This window comes from Rana temporaria, chromosome 1, assembly GCF_905171775.1.
Source record: "Rana temporaria chromosome 1, aRanTem1.1, whole genome shotgun sequence".
In the NCBI taxonomy this organism is placed as follows: domain Eukaryota; kingdom Metazoa; phylum Chordata; class Amphibia; order Anura; family Ranidae; genus Rana; species Rana temporaria.
In genome coordinates, this window is record NC_053489.1 from 262,587,293 (window position 1) to 262,605,543 (window position 18,251).

General features: G+C 42.9%; 1 protein-coding gene across 4 annotated transcripts in view; it reads left to right on the forward strand.

The window, feature by feature from the left end:
* SPIN1 (spindlin 1) overlaps positions 1 to 18,251 on the forward strand; it is a 108,324-nt gene that overhangs the window by 65,855 nt on the left and 24,218 nt on the right. For all 4 annotated transcript variants that reach the window (XM_040355184.1, XM_040355169.1, XM_040355162.1 and 1 more), the window contains one exon: positions 6,131 to 6,384. In XM_040355184.1, the coding sequence (XP_040211118.1) occupies positions 6,131 to 6,384 (254 nt within the window). The remainder of the gene's footprint in view (positions 1 to 6,130; positions 6,385 to 18,251) is intronic.

Genomic DNA, 18,251 nt, shown 5'->3' on the forward strand with positions numbered 1-18,251 from the left:
CAGATGAAGGAGGAACAGAGAGGCCTCTTCTAGCATGAGAGGCAAGTCTTTTGTAGCGTGACTTATTTTCTTATCACCACTACTTCTGTCAATTACTGGTTCCTTCAAATGGAGAGATGTTCATCATCCAGGCTGATTATTGATGCACATTTAGAAGAATCCTTCCCATCAGGCCCCAATAACCTGCTCAACTTGGCATCAGTTCGATCATGATGATGGTGCTCTTCTGCTCGTTGCCTTTTTTGACGTTTGTTTTTGCAGCACCCTGCTCTTCCAGATTGGTAACATGCTCTTACAAACTTGACCTTTCTGCAGGAGCCTCCAGCAGCTGGTGTTGATCTTCTATCACCTATTGTTGTGCCTTGTCCAATACATCATCAGAAAATATAAGAATAAGTATGGTTCTTGTATCAAGGATCCAAAAGACATGCCAGCACAACATTTTTATTCTCTTCATGCTTCTCAAAGCGTTTTTGAGGCTTTCCCCCCATTACCTGCCTGAATGTTTTATACCACGTGTGTTGAGTCCTTCATTCTCTTGAAGCATATTCAGCACTCACACATGGGATGACAGATACGTTGTAATGACTCGCCTCTATTGTCACTTCCCATGTGGGGAGGAGGGTCTCAATGACTTTGGCTACAATGTCCCAATGATCAGCAGTAGGACAACAATATTCTCCATGTTCACCTAAATAGATGCTCACAGCTTGCTTCTGTTCCAGCTTTCTTTGCAGTATGTGAATTGTTGAATTCCAATGTGTTGGAACAGCCTGAATTAGGCTGTTTTGGGTAGGCCCAGGTCTGCCTGAATGCACCTCATTCACTGTTTGGCAAGGACTGAATGTTGGATATGGCCTGCACACCTCTTCAGAATGCCAATTATATTTATTAAAGTGCTCTGGCTTGACAGACCATCATTTACCACAAGTTGCAGGGTATGCCATGCAACTGAGGTCTGATACTTCAGCCAGCCTCATTCCTTTCACCATGTTTGCACCGCTGTCACTAAGCACAATCACTCGGTCTTTGTTTATTCCCCAGTCTCGAAGCATTCTTGGGAACATTTCTCTAATGTACTTCCCAGTGTGGGATCCTTGCATCACCTTTTGTATTCAACACCTATTGCCTTTTTGTCCATCCTATGCCACTTCATTGACAGGTAAGACTCTGACTGTTGGTCCTGACCAGCAGTCAGTCGTGACAGCTGACAGCGAGTTGCCTGCATGCTCTGGTTGCAGCATAGCCTTTACTTTCTCAACTACCTTTTTGGTGAATCTTTCCCAGCATTTCGATTTGATAATACTTTTCACGCTTCAGTGGGTACCTTGACTCGGCTATGGACATCAACAGCTGAAATCCAGAATCGGACACCATTGTAAATGGCTGGTTATCCATAACCATCTCCGATTGCTTTGTCCAGCTGTTGGGATCTTCCATCTGAATTAAACCACTTGGCTTTTTTTCCGGAAACATACCTTTTATTGTTTGGTGGGATTTCACTTTGATGCAGCTTTGTTTTTCTCTGTGCTTAATTATATAATTCAACATGATGAACTCTTAGATGGGCCCAAAGATTTGATGTATTTTTGTTTTTTTGCAGTTGTTGATCCCATGCTCACATTGTGCATGTGTTGCACACTGCTGCTTTTTTAACTTTCTCTTTGCATCCCTCTGTATTGTGATTTGAAAGAGTAGGGTTAAAAATGGCAGGCTCACCCTGCTGTTGGTGGGTGGCTGCTGGCTGGTCCCGGTGGCCTGGCACATTACTGTGGCTGGCGTGTCTGTCCGATTTATTAAGAGGCGGCGGCCTAATGACGTCATATGCGTGTCCCGTGCGCACTGGGTCTGCAGGCTTTTGGGCCCCAAAAAGATGCCGGCAGAGATTGTTTCTAGTCTGTGACCTGATACTGATGTTGTGAAAAATGATATCGGCCTTGGCGATAATCGGTCGATCCCTAGAGGGGACATCCCTAGCTCCCCTACTCCCACCCCCCCCCCCCCCTTCCGCCGGTGTTTCTCTGGCTTGCCCATTTCACCTGTTTGCCTAAGAAACGATCAGACAGTGCAGCCAGCTGGTCAGAGGTGGACAGAGACCAGATGGTCTCTGATCAGTTTTTTTTTTCTTTTTGTGTGTGTGTGTTTTTGTTTTTTTACTTTTAAAGGAAAATTGAGATTTGGAGACTTTTGGCAAAGCACCTCCTATCTGTGCTCGCGCGCAGAAGCTTGCGTATATGCAAATAGCCGGCATATGTAAATCCTCGAACATAAGAGCAATAATTCCGGCACAAGGCCTCCTCTGTAACTCTAATCCAAGGATATGCAATTAGCGGACCTCCAGCTGTTGCAGAACTACAAATCCCATGAGGCCTAGCAAGACAGCCACAAGAATGACACTCGAGGCATGATGGGACGTGTAGTTTTGCAACAGCTGGAGGTCTGCTAATTGCATATTACTGCTCTAAACAGATGACCTGTAAAAAAAATAAAATAAAAATGTAGGCATTGGTTATGAAGATTTTTAAGTACTGTAGTTTGTCACCATTCCACGAGCATGCACAGTTTTACTCGGCAAATCATAACTTTCTTTTTTCTTTTTATTTTCATATTTTACAAAAAAAAAATTTTTTTTATATTCAAGTTTCTTTCCAAAATTGCATTTGAAAAACCGTAACACAAATACCCTGTTGTATACAAATTGCAACGATCACTGTTTTTATTCCCTAGGTTCTCTGCTAAAGAAAAAATATATAATTGGGTGTTTTAAGTAATTAAAACAAATATTAAAAAATATATAATTTAAACAACGTGCCATAAAAGTCTTCAAGTGGTTAAGCCAAAACTACAGAAGAATTGCTTAAATAGATTCCTTTTAAGCTAGTTCATTGTTCACTAACCTTTTCCTTCAATTTCCCTTCAAAAAATTTCTTTGTTTTCTTTGTCTGAATTTCTCACTTCCTCCTCCAGTAAGCTGTTCTGGCTGACTAACCCCCCAGCTAGAACAGTTCTGATGGGGGCAAGCTTACTGAGGAGGAATAGGAAGTGAGAAATTCAGACACAGAAAAAAACATTTAGAAGGGAAATCTAAGGAAAAGGTAAGTGAACCAACAATGCACTAGCTTAACTACTTGCCGACCGCCCACCGTCGTTATACGTCCTCACTTTAAAGATGAATATCTCGGTAACGGCAGCAGCTGCCACAATCGAGATATTCATCTCTTCTGTGGGCGGCCGTGTAAACGATAATGGCGGTCTCCGCGGCGGATTCGCCGCAGGATCGCCGTTATCGGTGGCGGGAGAGGGGCCTCCCGCCGCTCTCCCGCGCCCTCCGCCGCTTACCGTAGCCGTCGGTAGCGGCGGAGGGGATCGCGACCGTTCGCTAGCTGAGCGGGGACGAGACTGAAGGAAAAATCTCCTTCGCCCGTCCCCATAGCTCTGCTGGGCGGAAGTGACGTCAAAACGTCAGTCCCGCCCAGCCTCTTAAAGAAACATTTTTTTTTTTTTGTCATTTAAGCCTAAATATGAGATCTGAGGTCTTTTTGACCCCAGATCTCATATTTAAGAGGACCTGTCATGCTTTTTTCTATTACAAGGGATGTTTACATTCCTTGTAATAGGAATAAAAGTGATGATTTTTTTATTTATTTTTTCCAGTGTTAAAAATTGTAAAATAAATAAAAATAAATGCGAAAACCCCCCAAAAAAATTTTTTAAAGCGCCCCATCCCGACGAGCTCGCGCGTAGAAGCGAGTAGCACCAGCATATGAAAACTGTAGTCAAACCACACAAGTGAGGTATCGCCGCGATCGTTAGAGCGAGAGCAATAATTTTAGCCTTAGGCCTACTCTGTAACTCAAAAAATGCAACCTGTAGAATTTTTTTAAACGTCGCCTATCAAGATTTTTAAGGGTAAAAGTTTGACGCCATGCCACGAGCGGGCGCAATTTTTAAGCGTGACATGTTGGGTATCATTTTACTCGGCGTAACATTATCTTTCACAATATATAAAAAAATTGGGCCAAATTTATTGTCTTATTTTTTTATTTAAAAAAGTGAATTTTTTCCAAAAAAAGTGCGCTTGTAAGACCGCTGCGCAAATACGGTGTGACAAAAAGTATTGCAATGACTGCCATTTTATTCTCTAGGGTGTTAGAAAAAAATATATATAATGTTTGGGGGTTTTAAGTAATTTTCTAGCGGAAAAAAATGGTTTTGTCTCGTAAACACCGACTCTGAAAAACAGGCCCGGGGCTAAAGTGGTTAAAGGAACCTATTTAGAAAATAAAAAACGACCCTTTACAACCCCTTTTAAAACCATGTTGATGTCCAGGATTAGCCCAGTCCGAGTCCAGATCTTAATCCAATAGTTTGTGGCCGATTTATAAAGTTGTTTATAATTGCAATGCAGCCTGGCCGAGCTTTGAGCATTGCTAGGAGGAATGGGCAGGATTGCAGTGTCCTAGATGTGTAAAGTTGTTGATGTATCTATGCACACAGAATTAAGGTTGTAAATGCTGCCAAAGGTGCCTCTGCAAAATATTAACTTGAAAGAGGTGTTTGCGTGTGTTTTCATTGTAATTAACCACTTGCCGACCAGGCAGTAGTAATTTTCCCGCTGGCCAGCAGCTCCCTGGGCACCGTTACATACCTGTACACCACACCATACTTCTGTTTCACATGCAATAGTTTGGACACAGCACAAGTTGGTCAGCAGGCTTGCAGCCAATTATTTATAATTGGTGAAAAAAAGGCCAAATGCCACCAAAAAAAACGTCATTTGCGTACAGTATTGCATTGCATGACAAGCAATTCCAAGTTAAAGTAGCACAATGCTGAACCGCAGAAAGAGCGGCAAGAATGTGAAATTCCCTTCCACAGGCGGTCTTGGCAGGGGGCATCGATGGTTTCGAAAAACTATTAGATAAGCCCCTGAATGACCATTGTAAGGCTTGCTAGAGTTCCCCCATAATATCAATGCTTGTATGTTTGAGATAAGTGCAGTGCGCACAGGAAATAAAAGTCTAGTCCAGGGATATGCAATTAGCGGACCTCCAGCTGTTGCATAACTACAAGTCCCATTATGCCTCCGCCTCTGGGTGTCATGCTTGTGGCTGTCAGAGTCTTGCTATGCCTCATAGGACTTGTAGTTCTGCAACAGCTGGAGGTCCGCTAATTGCATATCTCTGGTCTAGTCTTTTGATTCAACATATCGCTGTGTGTGTCTTGACTTGCCGATGCATCAGAGAGTCTCCATACATCCAGAAGTCCTAAAGCCCGGGTCCAGTTGAACCACCAACCTCACAACCACAGCATGCAGGGATGTACAATGTAATGCTGACATATATAATCACACACACACACACACAGGTCGGACTTGTGTTTTTTTTTTTTTTTTTTTTCAACCTCACCTACTATGTAACTAAGTCATTTTGCATAGACTGTTCATTTTGAACTGAAAGATGGAATGGATAAGGACTTGAAGGATACATTCACCTTTTTGTATTTAGGGTGTAACATGTTAGTTTAGAGCAGCCCAACCGCTCCTGTGACAGGATGGGGTTCCTTCCCCTGCACCCATTGTGACGTTATTAGAACCGCTGCCCCGCACAGTCACATTCATTCAGCGTTCTGTGAATGATTGAGTCCTGTCTGCCACTGCAGCAGAAGGCTTGTAGCTCTCAATGAACTATGAGTGTGCTAGTGATCATCTTCTTAGTTTGGTTCTTCTGCATTTCAGTTACTGTCCGCCTGCGAGCACAGAGTGTCTGCAGGAGCCTAATTGTGCACCTGTGTCAAGTAGATCGCTTTACAGGCTGCAGTGTAAAAAAAATATGTATGTATGTATGTATGTATGTATGTATGTATGTATGTATGTATGTATGTATGTATGTGTGTATGTGTGTATATATATATATATATATATAATGTGTGTGTGTGTGTGAACTTGGTCTTTAAATTTTTGTTTTACACTGCTCAATAAAAATGCAAGGGTGTGAACACTTTATTAGGCGTTGTACCTTGTTGGGGGGGGGGGGTCTTGGCACTGGTGGATAATGCAAGTAAAGCTAAGTGCTGATGTGCTTGTGAATGCCTACTGTATAATTTAGGTAAATTGTTCTTCTGCTTTCAGGAAACATCGTAATAACATGGGACCAAGCAAACCAATTTCCCAGCCAAGGAGAAACATCGTTGGTTGCAGAATACAGCACGGCTGGAAAGAGGGTAGTGGTCCTATAACTCAGTGGAAAGGAACTGTTCTAGATCAAGTACCAGTCAACCCTTCCCTTTATCTTATAAAGTATGATGGGTTTGATTGTGTTTATGGACTTGAACTTCACAAAGATGAAAGAGTATCTGCTCTTGAGGTTCTTCCAGACAGAGTTGGTGAGTACTCCAAGCCAATTTAAAGTCAGTGCTTATATCCATGAGTTCTGCACAATGGTCTGTCAGCAGGTCTATCTTGGTTTAAAAGAAAGTGAGATTGCACAGTTGACTGAAGTATTGAAGCCAGAGAAATGTGTACAACGGACAGGCTACTATTATCAGAATTAAGCAATGTCCTCTTCCTTAATTCTTTCATGGCTAATTTACCATTAAGCAGACCTGTTAGTCTTTCCTCAGCTGCACAAGACAGCGCGTGTACACAGTTAGGAACATATGAATATAAAGACTCTTACAAAATGTCAGAAATTAAAGTTGCAGAGGGTTTTTAAGATCCAGCGTTACCTCGGATCTCCAAAAACGTATTGCTTTAGGCACTACATCTAGTGCATCAAGGAGTGATTGTATAGGTTCCTGTATCCGAAAGGGGCACAGGGTTTTACTCAAACCTGTTTACAGTTCAGAAATCAAACGGGGGATACAAGGCCCATTTTTGGATCCAAGATCCCTGAACAAGTATCTATTTCGGCTGGAGTCTGTCTGCTCAGTAGTGACCTCACTCCAGAGTGGAGACTTCTCAGCCTCCAGACGTGTATTTACATGTACCTATCTTTCAGCCTTGTCGGAGGTTCTTGCGTTTTGCAGTAGAGGAACGTAATTTTCAGTTTGTGGCTCTACCCTTCATGCTTGCTACAGCTCCCTGGGTGTTCACGAAGGTCCTAGCGCCAGTACTGGGTCGTTTAAGGGCCCAGGGGATCCTGGTGCTCAGGTATCTGGAACAACCTCCTGCTCAGAGATCACTTTATTACAGGCTCCTAGAACAGAGCATGCTATACACAGTGCAGTATTTTAAAAGGTTGTGCCCTAAAGGTTCAGGTGTGTCGGATAAGGGGCACCAGACAACCCTCCATTCGGCTCTGTGTATGAGTCTTCTGTGGAGGATGGTATCCTCCGAGTCAGTGCCCAATTCCATTCCAGGACTTAAAACATCTGGTTGGCTTGGACCAGAAGAGGAAAAGCCCTGGATTATCCAATGTGCTTTTCTCCTCAGGCACTCTTAAGCCTAAATTGGTGGTTGCAGGGTCAGAACCTGTGAAAGGGAAGATCCTTTCTATTGGTAACTTGAAGAGTACTGACTACAGATGCCAGTCTCTCAGGCTGGGGAGTGACCCTAGAAGGGCTCACAGCTTAGGGGAAAGATTGTGCCAATCATCGTCCTGGAATTACAGGCAGTACATCTGGCCCTGTGGTCATAAACAGTGGATCTTCAGGACTGCCCTATTGGGGTTAAGTCTGACAATGCCACTGCAGTGGCCTATATAAATCACCAAGACTGTGCCAGGAGTCGTTCACCTAGGAAGGATGTGAACCACATACTAGCCTGGGCAGTGGGACATGTGCCGATTTTATTTCAGCCACCAGCAGATTTGCCCAGGGGGAATGGTCCCTACACCCAGAAGTGTTCCAGGAAATTTGCCAACGTTGGTGATAGCCGGCATTCAGGTTCAATAACAAACTACAGCAGTTTGTGTCCTGAACAAGAGATTGTCTGCCTGATAATTGGAGCAGATGCTCTGATGGACATGGAGCCAGTACTCCCTGGTTTATGCTTTCCCTCTCCTTGCACATTTGCTGCGCAGGATTTTGGGAGAGAGGGTTCCAGTCATTCTGGTGGCACCAGCCTGGCCCAGAAGGCCCTAGTTCCCGAAGATTGTAAGACGGGCCCTTTCACGTCCCCCGATTCTACTGTCTCAAGGTTCTATATTTCTAAGTAGATACATACAGTCCAGTGGAAGAGTCACTTGCAGATCTTGTATTGAAGCATACAGATTTGTATTAGTTGACATTTAAACAAGGTGCTGCAAGAAATGGCAGCCATTATTTCTGCTGCTTCAGTACAAGAGCTGCAAAGTACCTCTTTAGCACGCAAACTAGATTCAATATGAAATGGGACTTGATGGTGCCACAACCTGGATCACGAGTACTAGGGTTGCACCGATACTGAGCATTTGCACAAATACTTGTAGTCAAGCAAATGCTCTGATACTTGGGCAGCATCAGTGATTGAGGGGGAGTGGAGAGTTGGAAGCACAGATCCCCCCCCCCCCCCCCCTTTGGCCTTTATGACGGCCTGATCACCCACGGCTGTCCCACTCTGTGCTCCCCATGGCCTCCTCTGGGTCCCAATCCGTATTGTTCTCCGTTCCCCCTGTGTCTTCTTTGGCTCTGTGTCCTCCGGTCACCCCCATATCCCTGATCTTTCAGGATGGAGAGAGGAGGAAGGAGACGGTAAATGTAACTGACTCCTTCCTTTTCTGAATGCGGAGTCATTGATTACTGACTCTGTCCATTCGTAACTGTCACTGAGCATCATAACCTGTGTTTACAATGCTTCAGTTTATGAATCAACGGGAGCCACAGTCTTCTGTCCATTCATCTTCAGTGCAGCTGAGGCTATAGAGAATATCAACCATGTCCCGAGAGGATGCTGATAGTCAAAATATAAAGCTTGCACTCAAATGTTTCCAAAGATGGATTAGAGTCGGGAGAAGTATATTGTAGATTGTAACAGTAGAATTGGACAGGACTATTTTGGACTTGTGCAGTCCACTTTGCCTTCCCTCCTTTCCCATACATCAAAGCTACGATACTCCTGGCATTGCTTGGGCTCCCTGCTGCTTTAAAGTCACCTGGTCACAGAATACATTCTGTAGATCCTTTTTTGCTCTGTCAGTAATTTTGAGCACCATTGTAGGCAGTCTTTCACTCCTATACAATACGATGGCTCATCATAAGTGTAGTGACTGAAATGCTTCGGTCTGGCCCGCTTGCGCTCTGCCAACAGTGAGGGAGAAACCACCAGGTGGTCTTGTTATTTTTTCTCCAATGGGCCTAACACTGATGGCCCAATCTTCTGCCTGTGTCACAGCACTCTTATGAGACTTAAACCCTTCAAGTGTTACTCCTTTCTCAATTTTTTACCTAGGGAATAATTCTCCCTTATTCGTTTTTATGGGAAGAATTGTTACCACGATGACTGACTTTGCATGCTTCCACACCCTATCCTCCAGCATTTGTCTCTGAAATTCCTGGGGCTTCAGGGGAGTTGGTACAGAAGTTGCCATCTGCAAACAGAACTCCAAAAACATAAGAATTCCATTTCGGTCCTTATTAATGCAGTCCGCACATGGCTAGATCTGGCGCTATCTGTGGCAACTGAATATAAAGTTACTAGGTCCAGTATTCCAAAAAAGCCCCAGGCCTGTTGAGACTTTTTCTAATGCAGCCATCTTGTATAGTGATTGGCCTAACCTGTTTTTTTTTTGCCTGGCAAATACCCTGTGAACGAGGGGTGCCTATAGAAATGGACTGAATATTTGGACCTGGTAATTTCCTGTCTCGACAAAACTGTCCCTTTCCTTGAGAACATCCTCATGTCTGAAAACCTGGTGGGTAAAAGGTTAGATGCTCTTTTCTAAGGCCTTTATTCTCTGTGCCATTTTAACCATGCCCATTTGCTGGACCTTAACTGTCTAATCCAAGGTTGTGTCTGGGATTTCTCTGTTCTCCCATTAACTGAAGCTAATGTATGCGACCCTACTCTGTTGAGTTGACAGGCTGGTCAATATTGTATGCGCTAGATATCCTGAATGAGTCTCCTTTCGGTAAACATGCAGAGAGGACATGTTGATTTGAATATTGATATGCGAAGCATCAGTGCCAGTGCAAGAATTGTGAAACCCCCGTTTGGTAGATTCCTCTTCCTTTCAATTAGTTCATTGGGAGCAGACTACCGTTCTTTTGCCCCAGACAAAGGCAAAATCCCTATCTGAAAATCCACCTACTCCTGAGGCTAGGAAGAGTTTGATTTCCCGTCAGACCAAGTCCAAGGCAAAGCCTGGAATTCTGTTCCTACATGAATCCTGGACCCAAAGTCCTCCAAATGTCAAACTTTTATCTTTTGTGGACAGCTAGTCACAGGACACTTCAGACATTTGGGTTCAGAATGGTACATTTTCTAGGCTACAAAATGGAATTTCAATCTGCCACCACCTTGCTTCATGCTGACATACTTTCTAGCCCCTCCGCAAAGATTTGACGAACCTTTCGGACATCGTTCCTCTTTCAAGGGGTTTTAGATATGTCTCAAAAAGGCGGTTCTTAAGTTTCAACTTAAACCTGGCGACTCCTCCATCCCATTCTAGTGTTTTTTATTTTTTTATTTTTTCTCTATTGTTTTCCAGTATTTAACACATGTTTACTTACAAATGATATCAATTGTATAATGCGCATATATAAATATATAAACATAAACATTAAGTTGTGTGCGTAAAGTGCATGAACATACCCCAACCCTTCCTCCCCCCCCCCCCCCCCCCCCCCCCCTATAAAGATTGTGCCTTATTTTATATTGCCCCGCATAGGAGCAAATACCTTAGTCTAAGCTATCCTTGATACGTTCGATATAAAGAGAGGAGACCAATAAATAATAGGAACGAGATCGAAACCAAGGCAAGCCCTGAAAAAAATCCGATCCTCGTTATTGGTTTCTAATTTTAGGGAGAGTTTCCGACTTCTAGGGTGAGGAGGGTTTCAGGTCGCAAAGAGACGGCCTCTACAAAGGGAATCCCATTTCCCTCAACCAGGGCCCCCACACTCTTTCAAATCTTTTATAGTTCCCTTGTTTAATAAAAGCCGCCCTCTCACTCCAGATCAAAGCATTGATAGTTTCAGCCCAATTCTCCACAGATGGAGGAGCATGTGCCTGCCATCTCTGTGCTTTTAGTTTACGTGTCTGGAATAGGCACCTCAACACACCTTCCAGGGCTCCTGATGGAACTCTAAGGTCCTCCATACACCCTAAAAAGCGGGTTCTAGTCTCTGGCTCTAAAGAGGTCTTAAAGATTTTATTGAGCCTATTTGTAACTTCTATCCAATACCTAAAAAGCTTAGGGCACCTCCAAAACATGTGAATAAGGTCCCCTGCTGCTTTGCATCTGAGGCATTCATCTCTCTGGTTCCAGCCTAGGTCAAACATTTTTTTAGGAGTATAGTAGACGCGGTGCAATAGAAATAAGTGGGACAGTCTCTGCGCTGGGGCAATTGACACCAGAGCCCCTCTATGTAGAATCTTACTCCATTGCTCCGGGGTTACTAACCCAAGATCTCTTTCCCATCTTTCTCGGCACTTGGAAATACCAGTTTGATTTATGGCTCTAACCCCCAGTTTGTCATATAGCTCTGAGATTAAACCTTTCGCAGTATTAGTTTGGATTATTCTAAGAAGAATGTGAATCTGAGTCCTAACTATCGGTTGAGTCTTAAACTGGGTCTGAATAGCGTGCCTAATCTGTAAGTATTTGTAAAACGTTTTATTTGGTATGTTGAATTCGTATCTCAAAAACGTTTTCATGAGGTTACCCTCATACAAATGGAGTAGCCGTGTAATACCCTGTCTCTCCCAGATTTTAGATTTTTCTATATCTTTAACTTCTGTTAAGTTCTTATTGTTCCAGAGGGGGACAAACTCGGTTACCCCGGTATATCCCAGCAGGGCCTTCGTTGTCTGCCACACTTTGCTAATTTTCTTTATAGTCGGGCATGTGTGAGTAAATGAGTTTGCCTCCAGGGCTTCTACTAATATTTTGTGGGGCCCCTGATGGCATTAATCTGAAACTATCTTTACCCCGGTTTTGAGTGCCGCAGCTCACTATGTGTTGTAGCTGGGACGCCAAAAAATATATTCTCGGGTGTGCAACCGCCATCCCCCCCCTCCTTTACTGGGAGTTGCATAGTCTGAAAACTAATTCTGGCTTGACCTCCTTTCCACATTCTTTCCTTGAATAATGTTTCCATTCTTTTAAACCATATTTGGTTTACCCAAATCGGGGAGTTGTGGAGAATGTATAATATCTGGGGAAGCCAGATCATTTTTATTAGGTTACATCTCCCAGCTACAGAGAGAGAGAGGCGGTTCCAGGTATCTATTTTTTATTTTTTTTTCCAGTTTTAATAGTGTACTCCTTAACATCGCAAGTAATTCAGACACCCAAGTATTTTAATTTTGTGGAAATTCAGTTTCCGCTGTCGTCTGGACGCCTAACGGGTCTATTGGAAGCAGGGCCGACTTATCCCAGTTGATGGTCAATCCTGAAAACCTTCCAAACTCCCTGACCATTTGGACCACTGAAGCCAGCGAGCTATCCACGTCTCCTATAAAGAACAGGACATCGTCCGCAAATAGCGATATCCTGTCTTCTTCCGGACCCCTTCTGAACCCTTGTATGTCTTCCTTGAGCCTAGTTTTAATAGCTAAAGGTTCCATGGCAAGTGCAAACAGGAGTGGGGAGAGGGGGCAACCCTGTCTCGTTCCCCTTTCTAGCTTGAATAGATCTGAAACTTTGCAGTTTATTTAGATTTTTGCTCGTGGCTCGCTATACAGAAGTTTGACCCACCTAATAAAAGATGGGCCAAATCCAAAGCTCTCTAGTACCTTCCATAGGCATGACCACTCAAGACTGTCGAATGCCTTAGCGGCATCCAGGGCCAACAGTGCTCTAGAGCCCTCATTATCAGTGGGGATCTGTGTATTTAAAAAGACCCTTCTAATGTGAATGCTTGTTGACCTGTTTGGAATGAACCCTGATTGATCACGGTGGAGAAGGCTCTCAATACCCCCATTTAAGCGAGTTGCCAGGACTTTAGCAAGAATTTTCACGTCCATACAGAGGAGTGAGATTGGGCAATGGGAAGAGGGATCTAGTTGATCCTTTCCCTCTTTATAAATTACAATAACAGTTGCCTCCATCATAGAGGAAGGGAGATGCCCCTCAGTAAAAGCGCATTTCAATGTCTGCAGCAGTTCTGGTAGCAATATTTCACCATATCGCTTGTAGATCTCTATTGGGAGCCCGTCAGGACCAGGTGATTTATGGCTAGACATCTCCGCCACTGCGGGCTGAATTTTCTTCCAGTGCAACAGGGGATTCCACGTTTTTTCTGTCATTTTCTGACAGAGTTGGGATTGAATTGAATTCCCTGAAAAAAGGCTTCCATACCTTCATTTCCTCCCCTAGATTTATACAGGCATTTATAGAAGTCATAGAACGTGTGTCTTATCTTCTATCAGTTGAAATTTCACCTGTTGGAACCCTAATTGTTGCGATATTAGAAGAGGGGGTATTGGCCTGAACCAGCAAAGACGGCACTCGTCCCACTTTCTCCCTTTCACCAAATTGAGTTTGTCTCTGAAAAAAATGGTGATTCTCTGCCTTTCTCATAGTAGCCATTCTATAGACCTTCTGTTTATCAAGCCATTCTCTTTTGTCTGTTTAAAGACTGGTCCTCAATATATCGTTGTTCGGCTACCATCACTTCACATCTAAGATCTTCTTCCCACACCCTGGATTCCCCTTTTAGTCTTGCCACCCTCTGAATCAGCAAGCCCCTTAGGTAAGCCTTCAGCGAGTCCCAGACGACTCCAGCCTCCGCCGAGCCTGTGTTAATTTGAACATATTCTTTCAAGCTGTTCACCAACTTTTGTGGTTCGCCAAGCAGCTCAAGCCAATATGGGCTGATTTTCCCCTCTCTTGGAGGGGTTCTCTCGCCCTTCCTAATTACTAGTTCTAGTAGTGAGTGATCTGAAACCCCCCTTGGGCTATACTCTTCACCATGCCCAATGGCGATACATTGCCCAAAGCCATATCGATTCTGGACAAAGTAGCATGGGAGCTAGAAAAACAGGAGTACTGGCGAGTCTGGGGGTGGCGGATGCGCCAGATATCCCTTAGTCCTGTCTCCTCCATAAACTAAGCCAAACGGCCCCCTCGTTCTATTTTTGGTTCAGATATCGAGGGAAATCTGTCATGGGCTCTATCGAGAAGTTCGTTGTAGTCACCCACTGCTTTTTTTTTTTTTTTTTTCTCCACTTCAGACTCTACCTCATAGAGCGTGCATTTTATGCTCACATTCTGCGCACCAGCCCATTGCATCTCTATTTTTGGTTTCGCATCATTAGTGTTGCTTCTTCTTATATGATTTTTTCTCTCTCTTTTTTTTTTTTTTTTTGTATTGTTATTCCAATCCTTCTGCTCCCTTTACTTTAGAAAGAGATAAAGAAAGAAAAAGACAAAAAAATATACCATTACAATTTTATCCCCTTATCCTCCCCTCCCCCCCTATCTCACCTTAAACAATCTCTTGTATCTCTAGTTCTCTCTAACTTTTTCTAGGGTGACTTTTTAAATGTCTTCCCTTAACTTTTCCGCGTAACTCCATGATTTCTTAAAGGTTCTCCAGTTGTCCCATTTCGTGCTTTGTAAAATGTTGTTGCCCTCTATTCCCTCTTTCAGTTCTTCCATTTTATAGGTTTCCTCGACCGCATCGATCCATTCCCAGATTGGGGGGCACTCCGTCTCTTGCCACCCCCTTGGGATTAATCTCTTTGCTGCGTTTAATAAGTGCGGTACAAGGGTATTCCTATAGTTTTTTATACCTTCTTGCCCTCCGTGGAATAAGACAACCCATGGGTCCATCTCGATCTTTTTCTTTGTGATCTCTTCCACACAGGACAGTATTTTTTCCCAGTACCTCTTAACCTTAGGGCAACCCCACCAAAGGTGGGCCATATTTCCTAGTGATCCACATCCCCTCCAACAATCTCCTGTTTGCCCTTCTTTAAATTTTCTTAATTTATCTGGTGTCATATACCACCCGGTTATGCATTTAAAGCACATCTCCGCAGTGCGGCTGTCTACCGCAGAGGAGTGTGTCAGAGCCAACATTTTCTTTATTGTGACCATATCTCGCTGTGTCCCAAGTTCCCTTTCCCATTTTTTGATGAATGGAGGTATACTCTGCTCCTCCATCTTTAGTAGAATCCCGTACAGCTTTGAGGTGGTTCCTTTAGAGCTTTCCATGGTACATATTTTTTCCAGTTCTGATAACTGATCTTCTGACCTCAATGGATGTGGAAGTTCTTGGATGAAATGGTTTAGCTGCCGATACCTCCATTCATTAATTTCCATTAAATTCTTTTGGAGTCCTAACTCCTGTAGTGTTCTAATGTGACCCTCATTCATTATATCCCTTAATTGTGCAGTGTCCTTTTTAATCCAATTTCCCCCTACTTGTGTTTTACCTGGTGTAAAATAATCATTATTTTTCAGTGCTATAAGGGGTGAGTTATATACCTTCTCAGTTTTCCTGTAAACAGTATCCCATATTTTAAGTGCATTTTTTGTTATCTCATGTGAGTTTTTATCTAGTGTCCTAAATTGGGGGGGGTTCCAAATTATCTTATCCAACCTCGCCTGTGATAAATCATTTTCTAATCTAACCCACCTTTTTTCTTTGTTGACTCTGGCCCACTCCACCACTCTTGTTAATACAACTGCGTCATAATATCCCTTAATGTCCGGAACCGCAAGTCCCCCCTTTTTTTTGGGTTGTTTTAACGTCTGGAGTGATATCCTATGTTTCTTATTTCTCCATATGTAATTCATAATTACTTTTCTAAGGGCAGAGAACAGTGTTCTTGGGAGGGCTATAGGGATCATCTGAAATTTATATAAAATTTTTGGTAAAATAACCATTTTACAGTAGTTAATTCGTCCTATCCATGATATTACTCTATTTTCCACCCTTTTTGTTTCTGTCTTAATTTCATTTAATAGGGGGATGAAGTTTATCACATAGGTTTTCCTAATTGATTTAGTTAACAATATCCCTAGGTATTTGAGTTCTTTAACCCAAGCAAACTGGTACTTCGCTTTCAGGAGTTGCTCATCTATCTTATTTATGTTTATACTCATAATCTCTGTTTTAGTGACGTTTAATTTAAAGTTTGAAAATTCTCCATAGTCATTACATAAGTTTAATAGGTTTGGGATTGATGTTTTAGGTTCCTCTAAATAGAAGAGGACGTCGTCTGCAAAAGCAGCGAGTTTGTGTTCCTCCTCTCCTATTTTAACCCCCTTTATTTTTTGACAATTACGGATCCTGGCCAGTAGGGGTTCCAATGATAGCACGAACAGGAGTGGCGACAGGGGGCACCCCTGCCTTGTTCCATTTTTCATTAAGAAGGTTTGAGAGAGGCTACCGTTTATTTTTATTTTGGCCGTGGGGGACCTATAGAGGGTGGCAATCCAATCCATCATCCTCTGTCCAAACCCCATTCCCTTCAAGGTGAGCAGCATAAGTCCCCAGTCTACCCTGTCGAACGCTTTTTCTGCGTCTATCGACAGGAGAAGGCCTGGGGACCCCATTGCCTTCATTCTCTGAATTATCAGGAGTGTTCTTACTCCGTTATCTCTTCCCTCTCTTCCTTGGATAAACCCCGTCTGGTCCGGGTGCACCAGTTTTGTCATTTCTTGTCTAACTCTCCCGGCCAGTACCTTTGCAAACAGTTTTAAATCTGTATTTAGCAGAGATATCGGCCGGTAGCCCGAGCAACTTCCCGTATCTTTGCCCTCCTTCGGAATGATGGTGATAGTTGCCTCTGATGCCTCTTTACTTAGGTTATACTCCTTTCCAAGACCATTAAAATACTGACATAGCCTTGGTATGAGTATCTCCTTGCATTTTTTGTAATACATTGCTGTAAAGCCATCTGGGCCCGGGCTTTTACCTGAGGCTGAGCTTGTTAGTGCTACTTTGATTTCATTTTCCGTAATTGGCCTGTCCATCCCTTCTGCGTCTATTTGACTGATTTTTGATAATCCTGATTCTTCTAAAAATGCTATGATCTTTTTTTCTTTCTCACCTTTTAGCCAATTCTTTTGTTCAACCGAGTAGAGTTTTTCGTAGTATAGTCGAAATGTTTCTGCGATATCTTTTGTTGTGTGTAAGACCTCTCCTTTCCCGTTTTTGATTTTATCTATATGGTTCCTTGATTTCTTTTTTTGTACCATCCGAGCCAGATGTTTGCTTGTTTTATTTCCCCATTTATATCTTTCTCTTGCTATTGAATTAAATTCCCTTCTTGTTTCCTGATCCATTAAATCTTTAAGTTTGTTCCGCTTGTCAACTAGATTCAAGTATAAATCTCGTTGCTTTCCCATTATCTTGTGTTGTTGTTCTAGGTTGAAGATCTCCTCTATTAGTTTTTCCCTTTTACTTTTCTCTTCTTTTTTCCTTCTTGCTCCTTCAGAGATCAAAACCCCTCTTATCACCGCCTTATGGGCATCCCATAATGTTGCTGCTGAAATTTCATCTGTCTCATTTATCTTAAAATACTCTTCTAATTCTTTTTTAACCCTCAATAAGCTTTTCTCTTCAATCAGTAGTTCCTCGTTTAGTCTCCAATTTTGATAGGGTCTTTGATTACCTGAAATATTTATGGATATACTAATAGGTGCGTGGTCGGATATCGTCATGGTCTCTATTCTTGTCTCGACCACCATTTCCAACATTCTATGTTCCACAAGAATGTGATCGATTCGAGAATAGCTCCCATGTGCCTGGGAATAGGATGTAAAATCTCGTTGGCTCGGGTTAAAGATCCTCCATGTGTCTACTAGTTGGCTTCTATGTAGGCTATCTTTTACTTTTTTTAGTTGTTTCTCTTGGGTTTCCGATGTCTGGTGTGTCTTATCAACCTTTGGGTCCATACAGAAGTTTAAATCCCCACCCAGTATTATCTTTCCCCTCCCGAAATCTTTTAATTTCCCTAATATTCCCAGAAGGTATTTCATCGGGGAGGTATTTGGCGCGTATATATTTACGAGAGTATATTCCGCCTCTTCCAGTTTTCCTCGTAAAAAGAGGAATCTCCCTTCTGGGTCTGCCAATCTGTCTGTCAGGACAAACCGTGTCCCCTTCGCTATTCCAATCGCTACCCCTCTAGCCCTATTAGAGATAGTATCTCCATA